The 26,235-nt window shown below is 40.7% G+C and overlaps 1 protein-coding gene across 4 annotated transcripts in view; it reads right to left on the reverse strand.

Moving 5' to 3' along the window:
* The window catches only part of phkb (phosphorylase kinase, beta), a 270,585-nt gene that overhangs the window by 204,308 nt on the left and 40,042 nt on the right, over positions 1-26,235 (reverse strand). The window contains exon 1 of one of the 4 annotated variants that reach the window (XM_078544343.1): positions 1,673-1,731. The exons of the other annotated variants lie outside the window; for them this stretch is intronic. Within the exon in view, the coding sequence (XP_078400469.1) occupies positions 1,673-1,716 (44 nt within the window). The 5' untranslated portion in view covers positions 1,717-1,731. Of the gene's footprint in view, positions 1-1,672; positions 1,732-26,235 lie in introns of those variants that run through there. 4 annotated transcript variants of the gene reach the window in all.

Genomic DNA, 26,235 nt, shown 5'->3' on the forward strand with positions numbered 1-26,235 from the left:
CGAGTTAGTAATTTGTAGACCTATATATGTGCTTAGAAGCTTTTCTTTTATTAATAAATGTTTAATTTAGTTTTGGAAAAAAAAATTTCTAAGACTCAGCGGACTTATTACTACGGAATTCAAGGCACACAACTAGAAATAAAAATACAAATTGCAAAACAGTTGGGGCAGCTGTTTCAAGTTTTCCTCTGGGATTTGAGCAGTTCAGCATTTACCATCTGTTGTGCCAGAACACATACACTTGTGGTGGTGATGGTGTTGGTGGAAGGAACAGGTGAAGCACAGTGCAGCTCAATCTCATCCTTATCTGTGCACAAATATACACATTGATGAAGGATTGCCGAATAGTGATAGAGAGAAAATTGTTTCTGATTTTCTTTTTTTCTAAGCTAGGGACAGTGGGGCCAACTGCAGGACACTTACTACCAGCCCTGTTTAGATCAGTTAACTGAGCACAGGTTGAGGATCAAATTTGAGACTTTCTTGGTCTCGAAGGTTTAGCTGCTCATCCAATTATTTCAACAACATACAGCTGTACAAGAACTTAATCTGCATTTTAATTATGTTACTTAGAATTGTCAAAGCATATAATTATATTTTATTTATACAAGTGTATTTTTAAGGCATTTTCTTTTGTTGAACACATAAGCTATTCAAACAGAATGCAGGCAAAGGGTTACAAGATCTAAAACATGATCCCTATCATCTTCCCCCTGCAGTTGCTGCCTGACCTGCAGTGTATTTCTATCTGTAAAGCACAGATGGAAAAAATTGTAAATTTAGCTAAAAATGCATTGCTGTACTGTGTGGTAAGGTACACCATTCAAAAGTAATTGCCAATGTAACTAACATTTCCAACTTAGCATGCACAACTTTTGAGGTGATTGTTGGTCAATCCCTGGTTCACAGTACTCTCCATGTGGCCCGGTTGCTCCTATCCCTAAAACATTAATTTAATGAGTCGTGATGTGTGTGAGAAGTAAGTAAATTTTCTAATTATCTATTATTCTCTTGCAAGGGAAGAATTTTAGTGAATAGATTGGAGCATTACCTGTTAAATATTTAACAGGTAATCATAAAATCTTGTTACAGTACACTATGTCAGAGTAATATATTGTCACTGGAAAAATTTTTTCATTATGTAGTAATTTTAACCTAACTCACTCAGTGAGAAACTGATAGCACTGAGCCATCAATGGAAAGTAAAATCACACAAAACTGATTACATCAGTTTTCTGTCAAGCAGGTTAAGTAAAAACTTACCTATTTGCACAACTAAATGTACAACGTTTGTCAACAGCGCTACTGGCAGCAGAAATTTTAAGTGTTGGTAGAAAATATAATATTTTTTTTAATTAGGCAGGAAAAAATTCTGCTCCTGGTTGTTAAAAATGCATCTCATCTTATTTCTCTTATGATATGTAACTTTCAATACAAATAACATTCAACGCTGCAACTATTCAATCTCCACAAGGTCAGGCTATTAAGGAACAGTTTAAAGAGGTTGGTAGACAGTATCCATTGGAGAAAGGAAACGACTCTCACAATGGAAGCCACAAGGGGAGTTTTGTTATACAAAATTTGCTTCACAAATAGAGTGACATAATCAAAGTGGATTGATTCCATCGACTGTATTGCTGTGTATACATTAGTCTTATTGTTTATCACTTACATGAAAGAAAGCATTCTGAAGGGAGCAAAATGAGATATGCACATCACTTCGGCATACTCATATGTACTTCATGTATCTTCTCAATTTTCAAATTTGCACATATATTCTTTTGTGAAATCGCCACTATGGTCAGCAGTTAATTTGACTGCAGTTTTTGCCATTTGGAAACCTGGAAGAAGGGGGCAATGATTATGGCAGTAGGTTAGCAATTTGGAAGTAGTCTAAGTGGAGCTGTAACTCCATTTTTCATCATGAAATGATGAAAGATATTCTGACTCAAATATTGGATCTGTGCATTCATTTGTCTCTGTAAAAAGGCAATTTTTAACCGTGGAACAAATAAAGACTGAAGCAGAATATTCTTTCATTTTTTTAGCTAATTCTAGACCAGCACCTGGAACTTTAATTTAAATGGGGTGGAGTGGTGCACAAACATTGCTTTTCCAGTCCCCAAACTATGGGAAAGGTATGGGAGCTACTAACTAGATTAAAAAGAAGTTAAAACTGACCAACATATGCCTTGCAAATAAAATGCATAGAAAAGTTTGCACTGCATTAGATATTTGCATTCTGCTGCATTAAATAAAATTCAGTGAACACCATTGTATCAGACTTTCAGCTGTTTCACAGAGGATATTTTTAATCTTCATTTTAAAATTATTTTATTGGCATGATTAGGTCCTGCCTCACCACATACTATTCACAATTGTGAGGTCTAATAATTTCGCTCTTTGAGGATGCCACAAGATTAAGTATCTGAGAGCAGATCTCCTTAAGTAAATCAAGGAAATCAAATACAGTATACTAAACTGAGTGCAAACAATTGCTACAATTGAGCGGTAGTGGAGGCTTGCTAGAGAATCATTGAAGAAGTCATCCATTACAAATCACTGCAATGCTCACGCAGGATTTCAAACAGCTCTCTGTATTGAAGATAAGCATTTGAGTGTCTAAGATTACATGTGTCAAATAAAAAAATAAATCCCTGAACATGGACCCAATAAGGAGTTTCTTATCTGGTTTAAAATGATTCATTTAAAAAAATAGGCAGCCCATTTAAAAAAATAAGTTGCGACAGCCTTCGCATTATCTTGTGGAACAATAACTAAACCCATCAATGGGGCATCTTTTTTTTTGCGATGTTATGATTTCAAAGTTTCCCAAACACTTATAACATGTATAGCTATGTATGACAACTGTTCTTCAGAATGGCAAATCAGTACCCTAAAATTCCTCTCTGATTGGGTAGACCATACAAATAGTGTCTACTTAAGGTAGGCCAACTTAAAGTACTAAGAATCACCAATGAGAAGGGAGCAAATAAAAAGTGTATTTATTCATGTGCTCGTACTGCTTTCTTACAAGAGTTCTGCACAGCAGGCATTTCCAATTTCAATGATTAGAAAAAGTATGAAAGAATGGCTTCCTTGTTATGTTACAGATTTTCTATGGAATGGCAAGGGTGTCAGAATTAAGACCACCATCATTGAAGGAATGTCATTGACCTTGCCAATTTTCTAGAGTGTGAGTAAATACATGATACAGTGGCGTTATCTGCATTAAAAAGATTGACATTATTATTGCAAAATGCTATTGCACTGCTGGAATGTACCACCAATGTAACTGTGAGATGCAGATCTTCAAAGTTTCCTTAATGTTGACTGTCACCCTTAAGGCAGAAACAAAACATGCATAGGAAGAGTGCCTACCAGTACTTTTTTGAAGCTGTCCTCCCACAGATTCAACATATATAATAAAATTATAGTTATACTGTATATGTCAGAATATCTGAATAATTTAGTTAATTGGGAATGCAGTTTATTTCAAGGTCATGAAAAACTGATGGCCTTTATTTTAGCCCAATCGGTCCCCAAGCTGTGGGAACGGAGTTGGTGATTTCACGTTACCTTGGAATCAAAAATAATTGCAACATGTATTACCTTGTTTGTTTTACATAAAATGCTAATCAAATAAAGAAATATAATGCCAACTGTACCATAAGTCGTTCCACTGCCACAGGAAATTGTGTAAATCAAAGCCACTGCCTGACAGTTGAGGAAATGTGACAAATTATAAAGTTACAAGCATACCTCTCAACCAACCATTTTACTTCAAATGCAAAAAAATTATATAATTGAATAGCTCAGTCAAGAAAAGCTGCATTACTGCTGCTCTCTCAAGATTGGAAATTCAGTAACATGAGCTGCTTGCAGGCTTGAATCTCAAGCTGAGTAAATCAATTCATTTTACAGACAATTACAATCCTGCAGTAAGCGCCAACCTAGTTTCGCCTTTTCAACCAATGTGCTTCACAGTGAGAGGTATGGTTAACATCAAGTAGGTGAAGTTAAGGGTGGAATTATTTATTGGAGGATGGGAAGATTTCTGTACTTATGAGGATGAGGTTCTTTTATTGACAAGCAAAAACCTTTTCCACTTTTGTCACCTAGCATTAGCAGCAAACACTTCCACATCATATGTAACATAAGATAACAATGTACTTCAACTATATAGAGAAACAGGGTAGATGATCCTTTATGGACTTAGTTATTGATGTACTTCTGACACTCTGATTCATTCTGCAGGTCCAAGCAAGGCCTTACCCAGAAAGAATTACCTGTTACAGTGCTTTGGAAAGTTGCTAAGACAACCATAATTTCCACCAAACACATTTTTGAAAACAAAACTCGAAGCCCCACTTCATCACACCATATCTCACAAAGCTTTCTGATTAACTGGTAACGTATAGATTTTTCATATGTTCAAGCAGGACAAGGTGACACAAGCGACATTTTCCATTGGGATAAGCTTCACATCCCATAGGTGAGAGCCTTATGACCGCACTTTTCAGTATCAGCCTTGTCATGAGGAGAAAAGAGGAAAATTGGAGGGAGGTTCCCATGTATTTTGGTTGCCCATTCCTGAAAGTGACAGGTTCCTGAGAGAAAAGGAGAAAGCTAAAGCGTGACAAGGATGACAGGTAAAGAGAAATGTGGGAGAGCATGAGGGAGTGGGGTAAAAAGGTTAAAACTTTAGAAATAAATGCAGAAAAAGAAACAGAGTTCATTACCATGCAGAACATGGGATTTTTGATTCAGCCATTTTAGCATTGGATTGCTAATTCTTAAATGTCGAAATATTAACAACTCTCATCTATGGAATTAGAAATACTCAGGGTTTTACTCAGTCTCACTTTTCTGCAGTGTGATCAAATTTTTGATTGTATTGCATGTATAGTCATCTGCCATTTTCATGTAGGCTCGTAACTACCTTGAAAACGTAACTGAAAAAAAAAATACAGAGGTATTAGGAGGAGTAGGCCACTCGGCCGCTCTAGCCTTCTCCCCTGGCTTATCGAGAATCTATCTAGCTCTGCCTTAAAAATGTTCAAAGACTCTGCTTCAACTGCCTAATGGGGAAGAGGGATCCAAAGACTAACGACTCTGAGAGAAAAAAATTCTCCTCATCTCTGTCTTAAATAGGTGACCCCTAGTTTGAGATTCTTCCACAAGAGGAAACATTCTTTTCACAACCACCCTGTCAAGACCCCCCAGGGTCTTACATGTTTCAATCAAGTTGCCTCTTACTCTTCTAAACTCCAGTGGATATAAGCCCAGTCTGTCCAACCTTTCCTCATAAGACAACCCTCCCATTCCAAGTATTAATCGAGTAAACCTTTCCTGAACTACTTCCAACACATTTACATCCTTCCTTAAATGAGGAGACCAATACGGCACACAGTACTCCAGGTGTGGTCTCACCAATGCCCTGTGTAACTGAAGCATAGCCTCCCTACTTTAGTATTCAATTCCCCTTGCAAGAAACAATTACGTTTTATTGGCTTTCCTAATTACTTGCTGTATCTGTATAGTAATCTTTTGCAATTCATGCACTAGGACACCCAGATCTCTCTGAATCAGAGCTCTACAATCTCTCACCATTTAGATAATATGCTGCTTTTTTATTCTTCCTACCAAAATGGACAGTTTCACTTTTCCCACATTATACTCCATTTGCCAGATCTTTGCCCACTCACTTAACCTATCTATATCCCTTTGCAGCCGCCTTATATCCTCTTCACAACTTACTTTCCTACATATCTTTGTATCATCAGCAAATTTAGCAACCATAACTTCGGTGCCTTCATCCAAGTCATTTATATAAATTGTAAAAGATTGAGGTCCCACCACTGATACCTGTGGCACACCATTTCTAAATCTAGGGATTCATTTCTAAAACAAGTCAGTAAATTGAAAGCAGAACACAAACATGGTGACAGGTCATATGATTACAGGGCAAACTAAATTGATAGGTATTAAGAATCATGGAGGAAGAGTCTGAGTGAAGCAAGATTTGGATCCAAGATTTGGAACAAGTTACTTGAACCAAATGAACAGCAAATCTTATCTTTGGTGAGAGTTCTTATCAATCCAGCTGTATTCTTACACTGGGGAATATGCTTCGTAAAAAACTGCACTGACATTGCTGAAATCAATTTAAATATTAAAAACTGCTGCTTATGAACATAAAAGAATATATTTCTGGCTTGATATTTACTTCAGGGTTGGACACATGTATTAAACGTAGAAACATAGAAAATAGGAGCAGGAGTAGGCCATTTGGCCCTTCGAGCCTGCTCCGCCATTCATTATGATCAAGGCTGATCATTCAACTCAATCGCCTGCTTCTGCTTTCTCCCCATATCCTTTGATCCCTTTCGCCCCAAGAGCTATATCTAACTCCTTCTTGAAAACATGCAATGTTTTGGCCTCAACTACTTTTTGTGGTAGCGAATTCCACAGGCTCACCACTCTCTGGGTGAAGAAATTTCTCCTCATCTCAGTCCTAAATGGTCTACCCTGTATCCTCAGACTGTGACCCCCTGGTTCTGGACTCCCCCACCATCGGGAACATCCTTCCTGCAAGTACCCTGTCTAGTCCTGTTAGAATTTTAAAGGTTTTTATGAGATCCCCCCTCATTCTTCTGAACTCCAGCGAATATAATCCTAACCGACTCAATCTCTCCTCATATGTCAGTCCCGCCATCCCAGGAATCAGTCTGGTAAACCTTCGCTGCACTCCCTCTATAGCAAGAACATCCTTCCTCAGATAAGGAGACCAAAACTGCACACACTATTCCAGGTGTGGTCTCACCAAGGTCCTGTATAGTTGCAGCAAGACATCCCTGCTCCTGTACTCGAATCTTCTCGCTATGATGGCCAACATACCGCCTGCTGCACCTGAATGCTTACCTTCAGTGACTGGTGTACGAGGACACCCAGGTCTCGTTGCACATTCCCCTCTCTCAATTTATAGCCATTCAGATAATAATCTGCCTTTCTGTTATTGCTACCAAAGTGGATAACCTCACATTTATCCACATTATACTGCATCTGCCATGCATTTGCCCACTCACTCAGCTTGTCCAAATCATGCTGAAGCATCTCTACATCCTCCTCACAGCTCACCCTCCCACCCAGCTTTATATCATCTGCATATTTGGAGACATTACATTTAGTTCCCTCATCTCACTCATTAATATATATTGTGAATAGTTGGGGTCCCAGCACTGATCCCTGCAGTACCCCACTAGTCACTGCCTGCCATTCGGAAAAAGACCCGTTTATTCCCACTCTTTGTTTCCTGTCTGCCAACCAGTTTTCTATCCATCTCAATACACTGCCCCCATCCCATGCGCTTTAATTTTACACGCTAATCTCTACCATTTTAGTGAGCAAGTAAGGTGACCATTATTACAATAGAATTTTGATTATTTATCATAATAAAGGGATCTCTCTCCCATTACAAATAATTGATAGTCCCCTGTGGTTAGTCCGGCAGTATGGCCTGGCAGTGAATTTTTAGTTCTGATTAGTCCATTGCGATTACCTAATCAAGTTGCCAGCATGTTCACTGTGCTAAATAAAGTTACTTTACGTAACATTACATTTTAAACGTCTAATTTCTTCCAAATTTAAATCATCACCATCAAAATAAATTTTACAATTAAACAAAGAGCTTAGTTCACATCAAAGCTGCAGTGAAATTGTCAAGCTGGTAACTATATTCATTGCCAGGGAATGTTAGTACAATAGCAGATGCTTTATCTCAAATCACTATTCTACTACACAGTTTACTGGAGCAGCAGTGTGCTCCATGTCAGGCCAAATGTAGTGAAATGGCAGACAAAATTCATGCCTAGCATGACATTACTTTCACTGACAGTCATTTCATTATTGCTGATGATTATTTTGAAATCAATACATAGTTATCAATATATTTATATAACAAAAGAAAGCAAACCTACACCTGCGTGGAGCAACCAAACTTTAACTGACTTCAGATGTAAGAGACTCCTAGGTTTCCATGGAAGCATATAGGTAATTGTCTACAACATACAGGAATGCTACTTGATGGGAATGGCACCACCTGAATTGAACCTCCAGGATTAGATATTATGCCCTCACACCTTCAAAGCCAAACAATAGCTCAGCAGCTTTCAGCAATCATGTACAAATGGTGCCACAGCCACCAGTGAAATAAAGTGACAGCTATTCTGAGAAAAGACATTACTAAAAACTGACACTATGAAGACAGAATTCTTACTTCCACAAAACTCAACTTTAAACAGAGAAAGAGGTATCAATCATAAATTTCTATTTATAAAAAAAGGAAATGTTGGAAATATACATAGGAGGTTCATTGACATATATACAAAGGAAAGACAAGATAGCTTTTCTGAAGTAGCGATGGGTGGAGATCTGATCCCCAAACACTGCAGAGTTTTGACTCCACAATGTGTGTGCTTTATTTTCCCCTAAAAGAATCCCCACCCAGAAGCCAATCTGATTGACAGTAGGTTAAAGCAGCAGAAGCTGCAGCCCAGGGACTACTGGGGTAGAGCTCGTGGCGGTGAGGGAAAGAGTGGGAGGGTATAGTATGGTTCAAATGGTGTATGCGAGGGGTTAGAGACAGATCGAGGACAGAGATATGGAGTCTGGGGTGTCTGGTGATATTGTGGTGAGCAGGGGTCTGATCCTAAGGGGAATGGAATCAATCAAGGGGAAGGAAGTAGCTTAGATTGGAGGGCTGACAGGAAACAAGCATTTCTGGAAAGGCTTTTACAGAGTGAAGGGTTAACATCAGAAGCTCATGATGTTGATGTAATGATGATATAATACCACATGATTAAGTAACAGAGACCTGGAGGGAGAAGAAATTCCAACTTGTGCAGAGGTCCCAATATGCATAGTAGCTGTTAATAAAGAGCTATGGTTTTAACAAACTAAACCTCGAGCAGCTTACTTTGGGAAAAGTAGACAAGCACAAAAGAATCCCATTTAGACCCCAAACACACGGGAAACCATAGTGGCAGCAGTGAGTAAAGACCCAGAAAAAAACTACAAGGAACAGCTACAGACCTGGCAAGTCAAGAGATCCTTAAAACAAGGATGAAAGAAACAGATTCAAGACTCATCAAGAATTTGGGGCATCGCAGGTGCAGTAAAAGCTGAGACACAGACCAATATCACCAAGTAACACCAGTGAAGCAGCAACTATTCCAGGGTTTGGTACAAGCATGGAATCCACAATACCACTCCAGACTGTTGAAGGCTCGCAACAGGCTCAGCAATAGAACAAGTGGAGAAAGAGGTTTTCCAGATATAGAACCACTTCTGGTTTGCACATAAAAGAACAAAGGGATCATGTCAGTACATTATTCTATGCAGTTGGAGCTATTGCCGATAACGTAATAGCGAACCAGGGAGTTGATAAGACTTCAACTTCTTACCAAGAAGTGCTGCAAGCATTTGCTTCATATTCCAACTTCACAAAAATTTAAAAGGGCAAAATTTAACAAGCGAAAGCAAAGACCAGGCGAAAGCATGGATTCGTTCGTCAACAATCTATACAGGTTGGTAGAAAATTGCAACTATGGAATATTGAGGGATGAATTGATTTGAGATCGATTAGTAGTTGGGTCTTAGATGAAGCTCTATCAGATCACTTGCAGACGAGGGAGGATTTAACTTTAGTCAAGGCAATGCAAATTGCGAGACAAACTGAGCTCAGAAAACAAAATAGAGTGTTTATTCGTAGAGAAGGCGAGATCCCATGGAAAAGAATGAGTGAGGCCATTCAATATGTGGCCTGCACAAGCAGGAAGAATGTCCAGCATGAGGAGCACAGAGCCACAACTGTTGAAAAATAGGACATTTTAAAACCATCTGCTAATCTAAAACGCTGACAACCTGCAAAAAGGAAAAAAATATTAAAGCTAAACCACATACAAGAAATAACTTTCCTAAGGGTAGTAAACTAAATGGAGAATAAATACTGTAGTATTAAACTTGAAGTGGATGGACACTCCACAGAGTTTAAATGAGACACTGGGGCAGGAGTTTCTGTTTTATCTGATGAAGTAAAATGGCTTTAAGCACATTACACTACAGCCTTAGTTTATCAAGTTATAGGGTCCAGGTGGGACTACATTGAAAGTAATTGGCCAACACATAGCAAAATTGAAATATAAAGATACAGAAATCACTGAACCTCTGTATGTCATCCAGAATCAAGAACCTTCTTTAGCAAGCACAAAGACATGCTTAAAATTGAACCTAATCTATTATAGTTCATGAAATTGCTGATGATCATTACAGCAGTATATTCAGGAATGAATTTCCAAGATGCATCCCATGCAAAAATGAAAATGAATGAATGCTAAGTGAAAACAAAATTAGCTTTGGTGGTATTGTCACCTACAAACTCATGTGTCTGCTTATACAATGAGTCTTTCACATAATTAACAACACTTAGTTGAGACAGTGGAGGGCTACTGGAGAGCACGGATTCATAACCAGCATGAATCAGTGTCTTCAGGCTAGGAGGGGGAGAAAAAAAATCTTATCCAGTCATAAATTGTTGGTTTTAAAGTGCTTATTTAACAGACTAGCTGAGCTGACACTGACATCATCCGCCCACCAACTGCTACAGAGGATAGTAGAAGCTGAAAGTTACATATCACGGTTACTCCTCCCAATGATTTAACATTTCAATTAAAACTTCACCACTACTTCTAACTTCAAACCCAGTTAAATAATATATTGCAGTCCACAGATTGGCACTGTAGTTATATCAGATAGCTCGTACTGTACAATTGTAAATCAACCAATTGTGAATTCCAAGCAAAACAGAAAATTGGGAAGAAATATATTACTTAGCACAGTTAATAACATCAGCAGAAGAGAAGAGAAATGTAGAAATCATTGCTTATTCCACCAATCTGTTTCCCTGAAGAAAGACATGTATTACTACATGTTTCGGCAATAATTGAACAACTGTTCATAAACAGTCCTTTATGCAGTCTCTCTCTTGAAAGCAGTTCTAGATCTACAAATACTATGCCCCACTGACCATTAGGCCGAGAAGAATTCAGGATAGATAGTTATTCTTAACTTAACTGGGCTCATGAAATGCAGACATTGCCAATCCAGCAGCAATCGAAAGGTACACCTGCCAGATTTGCTGAGGTCAATGGCTAAACAAACTGTTTTCTCTGTGAACATCAGAGACATATCTCATTCAAGGAAAATTTTTCAGAATCTAGGGGATGCACAATATGTTATGACAGCCAGATAATGCATTCCCAAGGCAGCACCACTGCAAATTGAACTACAAGCTCCTCTCACCCCAGAGCACAAGGTGGATCATTTGTGTATTTAGAAGATCACTGCAGGCACCAGAGCAAGTAATCAAGTTGATGCACCATTCTGCATGTTTATGTTCTTACCTGTAGTAATTTCAACAGACTGGCAAGGAAGTCCAAATGTGGTATTCCCCTCTAGAGACTTATCCAGACATTAAAGACTTAGAGAGTGTACAGCATTTTTTACCAGGAAGATACCAGGGATGGAAAACAATAGGTACAAGATGCTGAGACTATTTCCACTGGAGCAGAAAGGACTAAGAGGAAATTTAACAGAGGGTTTACAAATTATGAGATATTTTAATAATGCAAATAGGAAAGACTGCTGGGGAGTCAATGATCAGGAATCAGCAAATTAAAACTGTCAGAGTGAGGAGAAAGACCAGGAGAAAATTCTTTATTCAAAAGGAGCACTAGATACAGAATATAAGAAACAAATAAAATCAAGCTTGTGAATTTGTTTGTTTAAAAATTCCATTCATCGGACATTCTTGAACACTGTGATTTGGTCACAATTTTAAAAAGCCTATCATTGCTTAAAGTGTCATTTTTTAAAATCCCTTTACTCATCAGTTTTCTCCTCACACATGTCCATCCCTAATGTTGACAAGGGGTGCAGCTCCGTAACCACCAGTGCCTTTTAGTACTTTAGTACAATTATGTAAACTATAGCAGTATAAGCAAGCTACTTGACTATGGTGAGCATCAATGGCTAAGGCAGATTATATCTTTATCCAATTTCCAGTCATGACATCTGTTTGAGAATCAGGAGCAGTAACTCTGGCTGTTTCAACCTTGCCCAACCAAAACACTGAGACCAGGCGTGGTATCCCAACTGCCATCAGCCAACTTAGCATGGATTGAGAATCAAATTCTGGACCTCCTTGATCTGCACTGCTTAGCCACTCACCAACTAAACTCACTGAGCAACAGAGCATTCTTGCAAAATTTAACTGACCTAGTCTCAAATCACAAGAAATGGCTTGAACTCACCAATAGATGTAACTACAAAACTGAACACTCTTATTCTCTGGATCAATATGTCTGGAAAATACTTGTTAACACAGTATATAACATAGTGGAAAAAAAAGTGAGCACAACTTCAAGAACAAAGTGCTTACAAGAAATTAAAATTTCTGAAAAATTGAGAAACTCTGCTTTTAAATTTCTTCCCTCCTTTGTTTCATCTTTCCTGGAAAGTAGTTTAGTGGAGTATTAGCTCTGAGAAATCTACCATGTTTTTGTGCTATTTGTCGAGATAAATAAGGGAGTTGAAGATGGCTTTCCATCAAGTTTCTTTGTTCAATTTTCACTCAAGGGATGCACAAAATCTCCCTGTCCTTGGTAGGGCACAAATGATCTACAGAATAAATAGTGGAGGTTAAATTGGCTAATCCCCAAAAATGGTCATGGCATGTGATTAACCTACATTTGTTCATTGCAACACACGCAGCATGGTAAAATCATGCTGTCTACTGCTTTATATAATCACTGCATGCAGCCAACACTGCCCACACTGTTCATTGGTTACATGCATCATTAGGGAACCTGTTATAGTGAGCAGTTAATGCCATCTGAAGGCTGCCCACGCCTCTTAAAGGAGGTGCATTGTAGCTGCAAGGAATGGTGGGAGTCAGTTGGATACAGAATCTGTGCTGTGATACTTTGAGGAATGGCTGAACATGTGCCACAGCATGCATCAAAGTTTTCAGACACTGCACTGGAAGTCTCAGTAAAAGAACTGGAAAGAAGGGGAGACATACTGTATCTGCATTGGAGAAGGACACCCTCTAGACACACGCTCAGGAGGCAGCGGGAACCAGTAACAGCAGAAGTTAATGTGAGGAGTTCACAAGAATATGCTCCAAGAATATGAATGCAGTGCAGGAAGATCATTAATGATCTCAAGTTGTCACGATGACAACTTCCAGAGGGGCATGTCCTAACACTAGCTCCTTCCACTGCTCAATTCTACACCCCAATCAATCACCTACCAATAACCTTGATCAGTCACTTAATCCTAAAATACATTTGCTTTACCTGAGCCTCAAACAGTTTAGTGTTGGAAGCCACACTCTCACAAACCATAGCACAAGTACAGTTCAACCATGACAGCCTCAACGCCCAAATGTATTGCAAGACACTAACTGACACACTTTTTTCTTTCTTGCAGAAGGTTGTGTATAGCTGCAGCCAACAGGAAAGAACCGAAGGAGGACAGGCACATCTGCGTGTTTTAACTCCCTTTGAGAAGACAGTCCTGGCCATCATGAGAAGGGACATCACTGAGGCCGTGGCCACTAGCGAGCTGAAATGATCGATGATGAGGGTTTCTGCATACCAAATCCTCCTTCCCTCATCCCACTTCTCCCTCATCCCACACAGCCTTTTGCCTTAGAAGCTCCACATGTTGTAAGCATGCACTTCTCACTTCAAAATTGCTGAAAAAAGAGACATGCTGTCGAAGCTTTTCATCTTGTACTCATCAGGCCAGATTTGCAAGAATACCAATTGTGAAGGGAACAACAATATGGCAAGTATATCCTTCCTTTAGGTAAAGGAATCAAAACTGTACACAATATTCCAGATGTGGTCTAACCAAGGCTCTATACAATTGCAGCAAGATTTCTTTACTCCTGTACTCAAATCGTCTTGTAACAAAGACCAACATACCATTTGCCTTCCTAATTGCTTGCTGCACCTGCACGTTAGCTTTCAGAGACTTATGAACAAGGACACCCAGGTCCCTTTGGACATCAACACTTCCCAATCTCTCACCATTTAAGAAATATTCTGCATTTCTGCTTTTCCTACCAAAGTGGGTAACTTCACATTTTTCCACATTACATTCCACCTGTAATGTTCTTGCCCACTCACTTAGTCTGTCTACATCTCCTTGAAGCCTCATTGCATCCTCCTCACCCATCTAGTTTCGTGTCATCAGCAAACTTGGAAATATTACATTTGGTCCCCACATCCAAATCATTGATATAGACTGTGAATAGCTGTGCCCCAAGCACTGACCATTGCGGTACCCCACTAGTCAAAACCTGCCAACCTAAGAATTACCTGTTTATTCCTACTGTTTTGCATCCATTAACCTATTCTTAACCCATGCTAGTATATTACCCTCAATCCACGTGTTCTAATTTTGCTTCCTAACCTCCTGTGTGGGACCTTATCGAAAGCCATCTGAGAATCAAAATACACCATATCCACTGGTTCCCCCCATCTATTCTGCTAGTTACATTCTCAAAAAAACTCTTTGACAAGTTTGTCAAACATGATTTCCCTTTCATAAATCCATGTTAACTCTGCTTAACCCTACCATTATTTTTTTAAGTGTCCAGTTATCACATGCTTTGTAATAGAATCTAGCATTTTTCCTTTGATGTCAGGCTAACAGATCTGGAGTTACCCATTCCCCACTTTCTTAAATAGGACACTGAAAGTGTACTCTACATTGTTCCTTATGGCAGTATGGCTGCCATTGTAGGCCTGTTGTGCACAGGTGTGTGGATTCCAAACATGAGACAGGAGCCATGTCATGAGTAGATAACCTTTGAAGAGGAGGTAGATAGATTTTTGAAATATCAGGGAGTTGAGGGCTATGAGGAGCTGGCACAAAAGAGGAGTTGAGGCCTGGACAGATCAGCCATGATCTTATTGAATGGCAGGGCAGGCTTGAGGGGCCAAATGGCCTACTCCCACTCCTATTTCTTGTGTTTTTATGTTCTTTTTGCTATCCAGCTGCCAATCTTTGACTTGGGTTAAATACAGGTGGCACCTAGGAATGTCACAGAATGAAGGAATTGCGAATGCCAGAATAATGGGCATTCACCTGCATAGTTGACTGCCTGTAGTTACACATTGAGGGAGTGCAATTCTTTCCTTTTCATGAAAATGGTCGAGTTCACATGAGGCACATGCAAGGCAATTTTTGTGCAATCAATAGCACCCTGCACTATGGGGAAGCCTGCAAATCCATGCAAACCCTCATGTTCACTCCACCTGCTTCTCTGTGATAAGAGGGAATGAGATTAAACTATTTTTCTGTATATACAAAGCCTCAGTGACATCCCTTATTCCTTCTTGCACTGCAACTGAGAGGTGGTGCTTATATTTCCAGCAGCAACCTGGAACGGCCAAACCCCCGGTCACCTTGACAACACAGGCAATGCTGACTTTATCCTGTTTTGAGGTTGCATATGTGACTGCAGTGGTTGGCAGATTTCAGTCACATCTCTTTAATGAAGCAAAGACATCTTGAGGGTTGGTCCTCACTGAAGTTGAATTGCTCCTTAAAGACCATCGGCAGATATGGCCTCCAGCTGGGAGCATTTTGCTCGATTCTCCTCCTCCCACTTCTAGCAGTTTGCCCTGTTCTCCATGACCTCTCTTTGTTTTCCCAATCCTCAATTCCCAGAGGAAGCCTTACCAGACCTGGAAGCAACTTGTTTCAACACAATGAACAAGAAAGGACTGCAGCACCAGGCTACAGGAGCAGGAGCAGGAGTAGGCCATTCGGCCCCTCAAGCCTGAGTTGCCATTCAAAAAGATCATGGCAACCAGGCCACTCTCCATAGGCTATTCAAACTTTAGCCAAGTATAAGAAAGCTCCAAAAACACGTACAATTGTAGGCAGACAGAAAAAAGTAATCCAGCAATAACCTGTAAGTAGTTCACGAGCCATTTAAATAATGCTGTGGTGGGGGGAGGGGGGGCTTCCTTTATTCTGCTTGACTGTGTTCAGCTGTGTAAGGTGAAGGTGGAGTAGCGAGTTGGTGTCAAAACAGTGGTGCCAAAAAATCTGCATCATGACCTTCCCGCTCTGCATGCTGCCACTAGTCATTAGGTATGCACAAGCAAATCCCTTTATCAGGCTGGCTTCCTGCGCACTTCCCATAGAAAGCGTGCATGCAGCTCAGACTCCATTTTTGAGGGTTAGCTGGCTGAGTAGTGTCAAGGAAACTGGCACAACACAACTCAATTTAGCAGGAGGTGGGGGAAAAAATGTTCAGAGGCCCAAAAGGGTGAATTGAAACCCATAACCATCGAGCAAGAGCTGCTTAAATGTAACAAGGCCAAAGCCAGTCCAGTAAAGTTAAAAGGGGTTGAGGAGAGTCCAATAGAATTTAAAATAGACTCTCACAACATACCAGATGTAAACAGGGACCAGAGAAATCCCAGGGCAGGGAAAGTGATAGTGAGGGAGATGCCCCACATAGTGAAGAGCCTGAAGGAAAGCAAGTTATTAAACCAGGAAAGGAAAAAGGTTAAGGAATTGCCAGAACTAAGGCTGGCAGAAATCTTCTTTCCAAATTTAAGTAGGGATCAAGGCAGTCCCCAACCAGACGAGCAGACAGGGAGTGAAAGGCCTCACCCTGTTGAAAAGCCACAAGGGAGTATGGCCAGAGCTACACCTCCACTTGAGGGCAGAATTATGCCAGGGGACATGGAACAAGTTAGGAGAGTACCCACTCCCAAGACAAAGGCCCCAGCCAGGAGGCCAATGATTGGTTTATCCAACGGCTTTATGGCAAATTTAAACGGGGACCAGCAAAGTTCCCAAATCGATTCAGAAAGCGTGAGGGTGATGCCTCACTTAGTTGAAAAGCCATAGGAAGGTACGGCAAGAGCCGACGTCTACCAGAAGGCAACTGTGTTCCAAAAGGCATGGAGCCTACTACCTAACTGACCAGCAGAGGGATCCCAACCAGATTGGATCCTGTACTCACCCACATTGATGCAGAATCGCGAGGCGACCTGACAGAGCTGTCCACTTCATTTAAAATGACCCATACCAGCACACCAGGCTACAGTACTGTAGCCCTAGCCAGTATGGACGTAGGAGATGCCTTCCAGAAGGCAGTCTTCCTATCATCAGGGTGCCAAAAGCTTGGCCCAGGTTCAGGAGAAGATTACCCGCCTGTTGCAGTGCCAACCCCTAGCGTCTAGCAACAGTAACTGGAGCACCCCTTTTGTGCTTGTGCCCAAACCGGACACTGAACCGGATTCCCTGGAAGAGGCCAAAGTCTCGCTAGGTTGGGACAACTGAACTGAACTGAACTCAAGGTGGACAGGGAGGGGCTGAGCTGGACAAAAGCAGCTCTATAATCAAAAGACCTTGCACTCACAGAGTGGGACACCCAGCATCCCCCTGCAGATAGCCCAGAGCCTCTTGACCATTACTCACCCCTGAGTGCTAACCACCAGATAAAACCCCCAGACCCTTTAAAAGATACATAATCAGGATTTGGACAAGCACAGGGTTCTGAAAACCATAGTTTTGCTTAAACCTGATTCCTGACAGAGGAAAAAGTCAGAACTCTAACCCTGAATAGACTTCCCCCTAAAGACAGATTTTGGACATTCCAAGTGTTAATGAGGGAATGAATGCATACTTCTTTGCGTCCTGTTTTTCTTTCATAAGACCATGTAAGAAATAGAATTCATTTTTTTCCCTGAGGCCTGAAGGATTGTGAGGGCCTAAGACCTCACCGTACATTATACATATCTCATTGCTATTTCTAAATTTTAAACTGGACCTTGGCTGAACAAGATCCTTAAAATGGTTGAACGTGTGTCTGTCTGTGACCTGAGAACACAAGAAGCCATTTTGCACTTTCGGGGAGACTCGCACCTCGGGATCTCTGGGGAACCATTAACGATCAGCTGGGGGATTAGACAGCTGAACTTTAAAGAAAGTCATACAAAGGCCATTTGCATTTGTTAACCCAGGCTTAAGAGAATGAGGCTGAGGGTCTGCTAAGACAAAGGTCCTTACAACCTTCCTTCCTTTCAACTCAATGGCTGGGATGTTTATCACACTTTGAAACCCAGCCGAATTCCAGACGATGGATACACATACTTCATTGAACACCTGGTGGAGAGGTGGAGATCTTGTGACATAGGCCCCTGGCTTGTTGAAGTAATATTTCCTCGCTGAGCTGAAAAGCTCAGTCTGCTCTTTAACATCTGACGAGCAGCCACACACAGAAAGGAGTTGTGCCCAGGTTGGATACACTGCTTCTGTTGGAACTTCTGCACCATTGCCTACAAGACTGATTCATCTCTGCATGCCTATTTCATCTTGTGAAGTCAACACCACCGGAAAAGCGAATTATACAGCATCGGTTTTCAACCCGCCAACCTCCATGAAGGAATACCTCATTGGACTTTGATTCTGGACTCTGGAATCCATGTGAACCAATATTTATTTTCTTTGTGATCTAGATACTGTAAATCCTTCTTTTCTCTATCCCTCTCTTTATTATCTGGTTGTGGAAGCAGCATTGCGAACCACTCTCCTGTTTTGAGTGTGTGCAAATAAACTAACTCTTTGAGTTTATCCTATCCAGAGTTTGCTGTGGGGTTATTGATAGAAAATTGAATAACACAAAAAATGAGGGGTTGGAGAAATACACCACTGTTCAAAGAGGGAAACAAATCAAAACACCTTTCTGTTTACGGACTGGTGGTGAGAGGAGAAAATAGTGCTGCTTAAATTAACGCCCCTCCTGTCCATAACACAGGGGGCAGAAACAGCTCCAGTTAAGGAAAAATAGAGGAGCACAGGCTCCAAACAGGAAAAGGGCTGTGCGGAGCAGACTTTAAATGGAAAAGGCAGCCAAACGTTGGTGACTTTGTGCTGCGGGCCATTGGGGCAAAGGTTCCCCTTTGAAGCAATAGCATTCTGCTCAGCGCGGCTGAGTATCTGAAGTTGTGCCTGTAATTTGATGCTTGATTGAGTACTGAGGAATCCAGGCGAACAGAATCTTGGGAGACAAGATTGAAATCCTTTGAGGTGGGCCAATATTGATCCGTCCAAGCCTGGTAATTGAAGAGGGCTCAGGGGTAGCTCTGAAGATCCAAGAAGGCAGCTGAAGGTTGGTAACTCTGTGTTGCAAACCATTGGGGCAATGGTACCCCTTTGGAGCAGTAGTGTTCTGTTTGCTGTGGCCGAAAAGCTGAAATTGTGCTTGTAAGTTGGTGCCTGAGTATAGACTCAGGAATCCAGGGGAACGAAATCTCAGGAGACGAGATTGAAACCCTTGCGAGACGGGCCATCGTTGATGCCATCCAAGCTGAAGCAACCTTTGGAGAGAACTCCAAGGTGAAATCTTCGAAGGTGAAGACTGGAATCCTTCGTGAAAGAGAGAGTTTCAGTGAGACTGGTTAACTCAACAGTGTTACTAATGGCTGGATGGATTATTGAGAAATCCATGGAATCTGTTTTGATCGCATCTGCCATTTATTGTGCAATGTGGTGTGTTCGACCACAGTTTGCCTGTAGATTCATATGTACCTCATGCTAACCCTGAATGCTAGAGCATAAGGTAGATATTGTAAATTGTTTTACCTTTCTGTCTTTGTATAGTAAAGTTTACTTCTGTTTGTTCAAAACCTTTGGCTTGTGACTTTCTTCATTGAGCAAGTGTCTGAAGTTTCAAACTTTGTCTACTTTAAACAAAACATTATTGGTCCTTAACCGGATCCTACCAACAACTTGGGGAGGTCTGGCCAAGGATCATAACACTCAGCCTTGAATATAACCAATGACCTAGCCTCCACTGATCGCTGAGGAACAGAATTCCAACACTAACGACCCTCTGAGAGAGGAAACTCCTCTTCATCTCCGTCTTAAATGGAAGAGCCCTTATTTTGAAACCGTGCCCCCTAGTTCTAGATTCCCCCACGAGGGGAAACATCCTCTCAGTATCTATCCTGTCAAGCCCCCTCAGAATCAGAATGTTTCAATAGGATCATCTTTCATTCTTTTATATTCCAATGAGTATTGGCCCAACCTGCTCAATATTTCCTTATAAGGCAACCCCTTCATCCCATGAATTCCTAGTGAATCTTCTCTGAACTGCCTCCAATGCAAGTATGTCCCTTCTTAAGTAAGGTAGCCAAAACTGCACACAGTACTCTAGGTGTGTTCTCAGCAATGCTCTGTAAGTTGTACCAAGACTTCTCTACTTTTATACTCCATCCCCCTTGCAATAAAGGCCAACATTCCATTTGCCTTCTTAATTATTTGCTGCACCTGCATGCTGACTTATTGTGATTCATATGCAAGGACATCCAGGTTCCTCTGTACTGCAGCATTTTGCATTCTCTCAATTTGAATGATTTTAAATTTTAAGTTTTCCTGCTTTTCTATTCTTCCTGCTAAAGTGGACAATTCATTATATAACATCTGCCAATTTTTTGCCCACTCACTCAACCTATCTATCTCCCTTTGCAGATGCTTTGTATCCTCCTCACAATGACTCTGCCTGACTGTATTATGATTTTCTAAATGTCCTGCTACTACCATTTTTATAATGGATTCTAGCATTTTCCCAACGACAGACATTAGGCTAACTGGTCTGTTGTTTCATGAGTTCTGTCTTCCTCCATTCTTGAACAGAGGTGTTATAGTTGTGGTTTTCCAATCAACTGGGACCTTTTCAGAATCGAGGGAATTTTGGAAGATAACAACCAATGAATCCAATATCTCTGCAGTCACTTCTTTTAAGGCACTAGGATGCAGGCCATCAGGTTTAGGGGACTTGTCAAGCTCAAGTCCGTTGAGTATTCCCATTACTTTTTTTTCTAGTGATAGTGATTGCTCTAAGTCCCTTTTGTCTCTTGATTTTCAACTATTCTAAGGATGCTTTTTGTGTCTTCTACTGCAAAGACGTATACAAATACTTATTCAAGGCTCTGCCGTTTCCTTGTTTCTCACTATTAATTCCCTAATCTCACTCTCTAAGGGACCAACGTTCACTATAGTTGCTCTTTTCCTTTTTATATCCTTGTAGAAGCTTTTACTATCTGTTTTTATATTTCTTGCTAGTTTTCTCTCCGACTCCAATTTTTCCTACTTTATTAGAGTAAAAATTCTTTCGGTATCCATGGAATCTTGTGGCTTAATTCTTTCATTAAATAACTGGGATTTTGGATTTCTTATTTTTAAAATACATTACAGGGCTCGATCGAGATTGTAACAGTAGTTTTTAGGTTTTGTTCACACAGGCGCTGAAAGAATTACAAGTGCAAAAAAAGTTATTTGTTGCATTTTAACAGCACACACTGTGATCTAATCTAATAGGATTGCTCAAGTAATCAAGATTTGAAGCATTTATGGACCTCAACCTTTTCAAACCTAATTATAAGGCACAAAACATGGATGGCAGTACAGTGACATTTTTACAACAGTGGAGTCCCTTTGTTGCCTAGAAACATGTGAAGCATACCAAAATAGACCATCTAAAATAGCCTGTCAGGCCAAGTATCTCATTACACCATTGCAATCTCAGTGTAACACTATGAATCTGTGGGATAGCAGTCCAAGAGGTCACACCGTCAAGTTTGCTTCAGAGCAGCATCAGTATCGAAATCATCCTGAAATGAATTTGGCAGTTTAGAATTAAGTTAAACAACTTAAATTTACATATTTTACTAAAAGATCTTCAATAAAGCTGAAGCTGATAAAATTAATAAAAATGCATATTGGTGACCTACTTAAAGCTTAAGTCTCCACAACTTACATTCAGCACGGAAAGATGGCAAGGGGTCAATAAAATAGCAGTAAGTTAAACCACTGGGAGTAGTTAGCATTCTACTGCAATACATTTTAGCAATTGCCCAAAAACATGGCCACAACTAACATTACCTCTGAAAAAAAAAACCTGCATGTGTGATCCAGGAAATTACAAAAGGAGAGAAATGGGACCTGGTATACTCTATCGACCCAATGGTGGCTTCGCTAAATGAGTTGTCTTTGTTGCTTTTGACAAGGAAGTAACTTAATTCTAACTTCTCTGTATTTGCATTTTAGTACATACAACATTTATATTTATAAAAATACATTTGTTATAAAAAGGACGATGGTCCAAGCAATTTACTAAAAGTAACATCACAAACAAAGTAATTTACAATTTTGTTATTTATCAGCACTTACACCAGCACAGCCTTAACTCAATGGTTGCACTCTTAATTCTGAATCAGGCAACTGTGGGCCAACCTAATTCCAGAAACTGGAGCTCATAATCTAGGTTCCTCAGAGTAGTGTCCTAGGCCCAACCATCTTCAGCCATTTCATCAATGACCTTCCTTTCATCATAAGGTCAGAAGTGGGGATGTTCACTGATGATTGCATAATGTTCAGCACCATTTGCGATGCCTCAGATACTGAAGCAGTCCATGTCCAAGTGCAGCAAGACCTGGACAATATCCAGGCTAGGGCTGACAAGTGGCAAGTAAAATTCATGCCACACAAGTGCCATGTCCACTACCATCTAGAAGGACAAGGGCAGCAGATACATGGGAACACCACCACCTGGAAGTTTCTCTCCAAGCCACTCCCTATCTTGGCTTGGAAATATATCGCCATTCCTTCACTGTTACTGGGTCAAAATCCTGGAACTCTCTCCCTACAGTACTGTGGATGTTCATGGGATGAAGGGGTTGTCTTATAAGGAAAGGTTGAGCAGGTTGAGCCAATACACATGGACTGCAGCGGTTCAAGAAGGAAGCTCACCACCACTTTCTCAAGAACAATTAGGGATGGGCACTAAATGCTGGCCTAACCAGCGGCACCAACATCCTGTAAATGAATAAAAAAAAGGTTGATACTTCAATGAAGTACTGTGGGAATGCTACAGTCTCAAACATGAAACTTCTCAGATGTGAGATTAAGCCAAGGTCTTTTCTGCCCTATCAAGTGGGCATAAAAAAATCTTGTGGTACTATTTGAAGTTAAACAAGGATGGTACAATCCAAATGCGTGCCTTTGTGTACAGGGAACCCTCCTGTGTGTGCGGGGAATGCTTTGTGAACCCACCATTAATCCGGGCTATGTCCAGGAGGAGTAGGTTTCCAACACATGAAAGAAAATGAAGTTTTTGGAGCAGCAACTGGTTACATTCTGCAGTATTAGACAGGATGAGAGGTTTTTGGAGAGCACTCTCCAGAATGTGGTCAACCAAGAAGCAATGCTTGATCAGAACAATATAGTAAAAGAGAAGTGGAAGAACATTTGCAGAAAAAAGATGAGGTAAATAAGTGTTACAGTTGCACAGAACCTTTGATTTACTGAATTTATGCAACAGATACTTATTGTTGGGCAAAAATAAGGCGGACTGTGAGAGTGACTATGAGGATGGTACTCCTGAGCAGCAATGACATTCTGAAGCAAGGAACATTTTTTTCCTCCCTTTTATTTACTCATTCACAAGATTTGGGCATTTATTGCCCATCCCTTGTTGCCCTGGAGAAGGTACTGATGAGCAACTTTCTTGAACTGCTATGCTCCATGTGGTGAAGATACCCCCATAATGCTGTCAAGTAGTGAGTTCCAGGATTTTGAACCAGTGATGATGAGGAAATGGAGGTATATGCCCACAACAGGAACATGTGTGGCTTGAAAGGGAACTTGGAGGTATTCCCATGCAACTGCTGTCCTTTTCCTAGAGGTCATGGGTTTGGTGGATGATGTCAAAGAAGCTCTCCTACTCTCCTCAGTAAACAAGGATTGATCTTCTGGTTGATGGCAATGATTCAGTGAAGGATATGTGAGGGCACAAGGTTACAGATCGTAATGGAATAGATTTCTGCTATTGCTGATGGCTCACAGTGTCATGGATGTCCAGGTTTGAGCTGTTAAATCTCTTCCTAATCTATCCCATTTACCACACAAGATAGAGGAACCTTCACTGCGAAGAACAGGCTGTCTCCAGAAGAGTGTGTGGTGGTCACTGTTAATAATACTATTATGGACAAATGCATCTACAACTAATAGATTGGAATGGACAAGGTTAAGTAGGTTTTCCTTCATGTTGGATTTCTCACTACCTGCCACAGGCCCAGTCTAGCAGCTGTGTCCTTCAGGATTCGGCCAGCTCAGTCAGTGAGCTGAGCTATTTTTGGTGATGGAAATAGAATGTACTCTAGGTGGGACGCTTCAAAGTCCTTGATGTCCTCAGTGTTTCTCCCAAGTGATGTTAACATGAAAGAGTACTGATGCTTGGCAAAAGGAGGGCAGTACGTGGTAATCAGGCAGAGGTTCCTTGCCTATAATTTATCTAATGCAATGAGACTTAGTGGAGTCCAGATTCAATGTTGAAGGCTCCCAGGGCTACACCCTCCTGACTGAATACCACTATGCCACCACTTCTCGTACTTCTGTTCTTCAGTGGACCAGGATATCCCAGGGTTGGTAATGGAGGAGTCTGGGACATTGGCCGATAGGTATGATTCTGAGAGTATGAACATATAAAAGAACCTTGCAAACGACCAATTCCGACCTCCCATTTCTCTCCGGAGGCCTTGCAGGTGTCGCCTCCCAAATCCATGTACAAATTCCTGGACTCCATGTTTGAATCCCTCCAATCATGTTTCCGTCTCTACTACAGTATCTAAACACCAATTATCAAAGTCACACATGACATTGTATGTCACTGTGACAAATGTAAACTACCCTTCCTCTTCCTTCTCAAACTGTCTGTAGCCTTTGACATGGTCGACCATACCAGCTTCTTCTAATGGTTCTCCACTGTCATCCAGCTGGATGGGACTACTCTACACTTGATTCCATTCTTATCTCTCTAATCGTAGTCACAGTATCACTTGCAATAGGTTCTCTTCCTGCTCCTACACTGTTACCTCTGGCATCCCCCAAGAATCAATCCTTGGCTCCTCCTATTTCTCATCGATATACAGCCCCTGACCACATCATCTAAAACCACGGCGTGAGTTTTCACATGTATGTTGATGACATCCAGTTCTACCTCACCACCATCTCTCTCAACTCCTCCACTGTTGACAAATTATCAGGCTGCTTATCTGACATCCAGAACTGGATGAGCAAAAATTTCCTCCACTGGGATCCCTTGATGTGTTTAGACCCCCGAGATGTGTTTCCAATTGCATATTCACATCGTCACTAAGACCACCCGACCACATGTTCACATCATCATTAAGGCTGCCTATTTTCATCTCAGTAACATCAGCTGGCTTTGTCCATCTCCACTCATCTGCTGCTAAAATTCTCATTCATGCCTCTCTTACCTCTAGAGCTGACTATTCTACCACACTCCTATGTGGTCTCCCACATTCTATCCTCTTCAAATTTCAGGTTACCAAAACTCTGTTGCTCATGCCTTAACTCATGCCAAGTCCTATTCACCTATCACCTCTGTGCTCACTAACTTGCATTGACTTCCATTCAAGCAACATCTTCATTTTAAAATTTCCATCTTTGTTTACAAATCCCCCTATGACCTTGCCTCTCCCTGTGTCTGTAATCTCCTCTAGCCCCACAACCCTGTAAGGCATCTGTGCTCATCTAATTCTGGCCTCTTGAGCTTCTGCAATTTTAATTGCTCCACCAGTGTTATGACATGGCAGATGATGGACCAAATCCACAAGGGAAACTTGGTCATGCTATCACAATGGTTTTGTAATTTGTATTTATTACGAGATGTATGCACTGAATTCAGAAGTAATAAGTCTGCCAAGACCTTTAGAGATTTAAAAAATTAAATTAAAATATTTATTAACAAAATAAAAGATGTCAAGCACATACGTGAGACTACAATTACTACTACAATAACTCCTAAAATTCCTAATCAACCTGACTCCCAGTTACACTCCCTTTAAGGCAACGGTCCACAATAGATTTTAGATTTAAAACAAACTCAGCAAGTTAATACAATACCCTGGACAGTGGAATTCCAAATGGCTTTTCCCCAGATTCAGTTTTGTTAGATAGCAGATTTATGCACAAATGCTGGAGGCTTCAGTAAGGCTATTTCACACACTCCTGTTAGATCTTATATGGCCTCCTGACACATAACCTTTCATTCTT

The sequence above is a fragment of the Cetorhinus maximus genome, chromosome 6 (assembly GCF_964194155.1).
Source record: "Cetorhinus maximus chromosome 6, sCetMax3.hap1.1, whole genome shotgun sequence".
Taxonomy (NCBI): domain Eukaryota; kingdom Metazoa; phylum Chordata; class Chondrichthyes; order Lamniformes; family Cetorhinidae; genus Cetorhinus; species Cetorhinus maximus.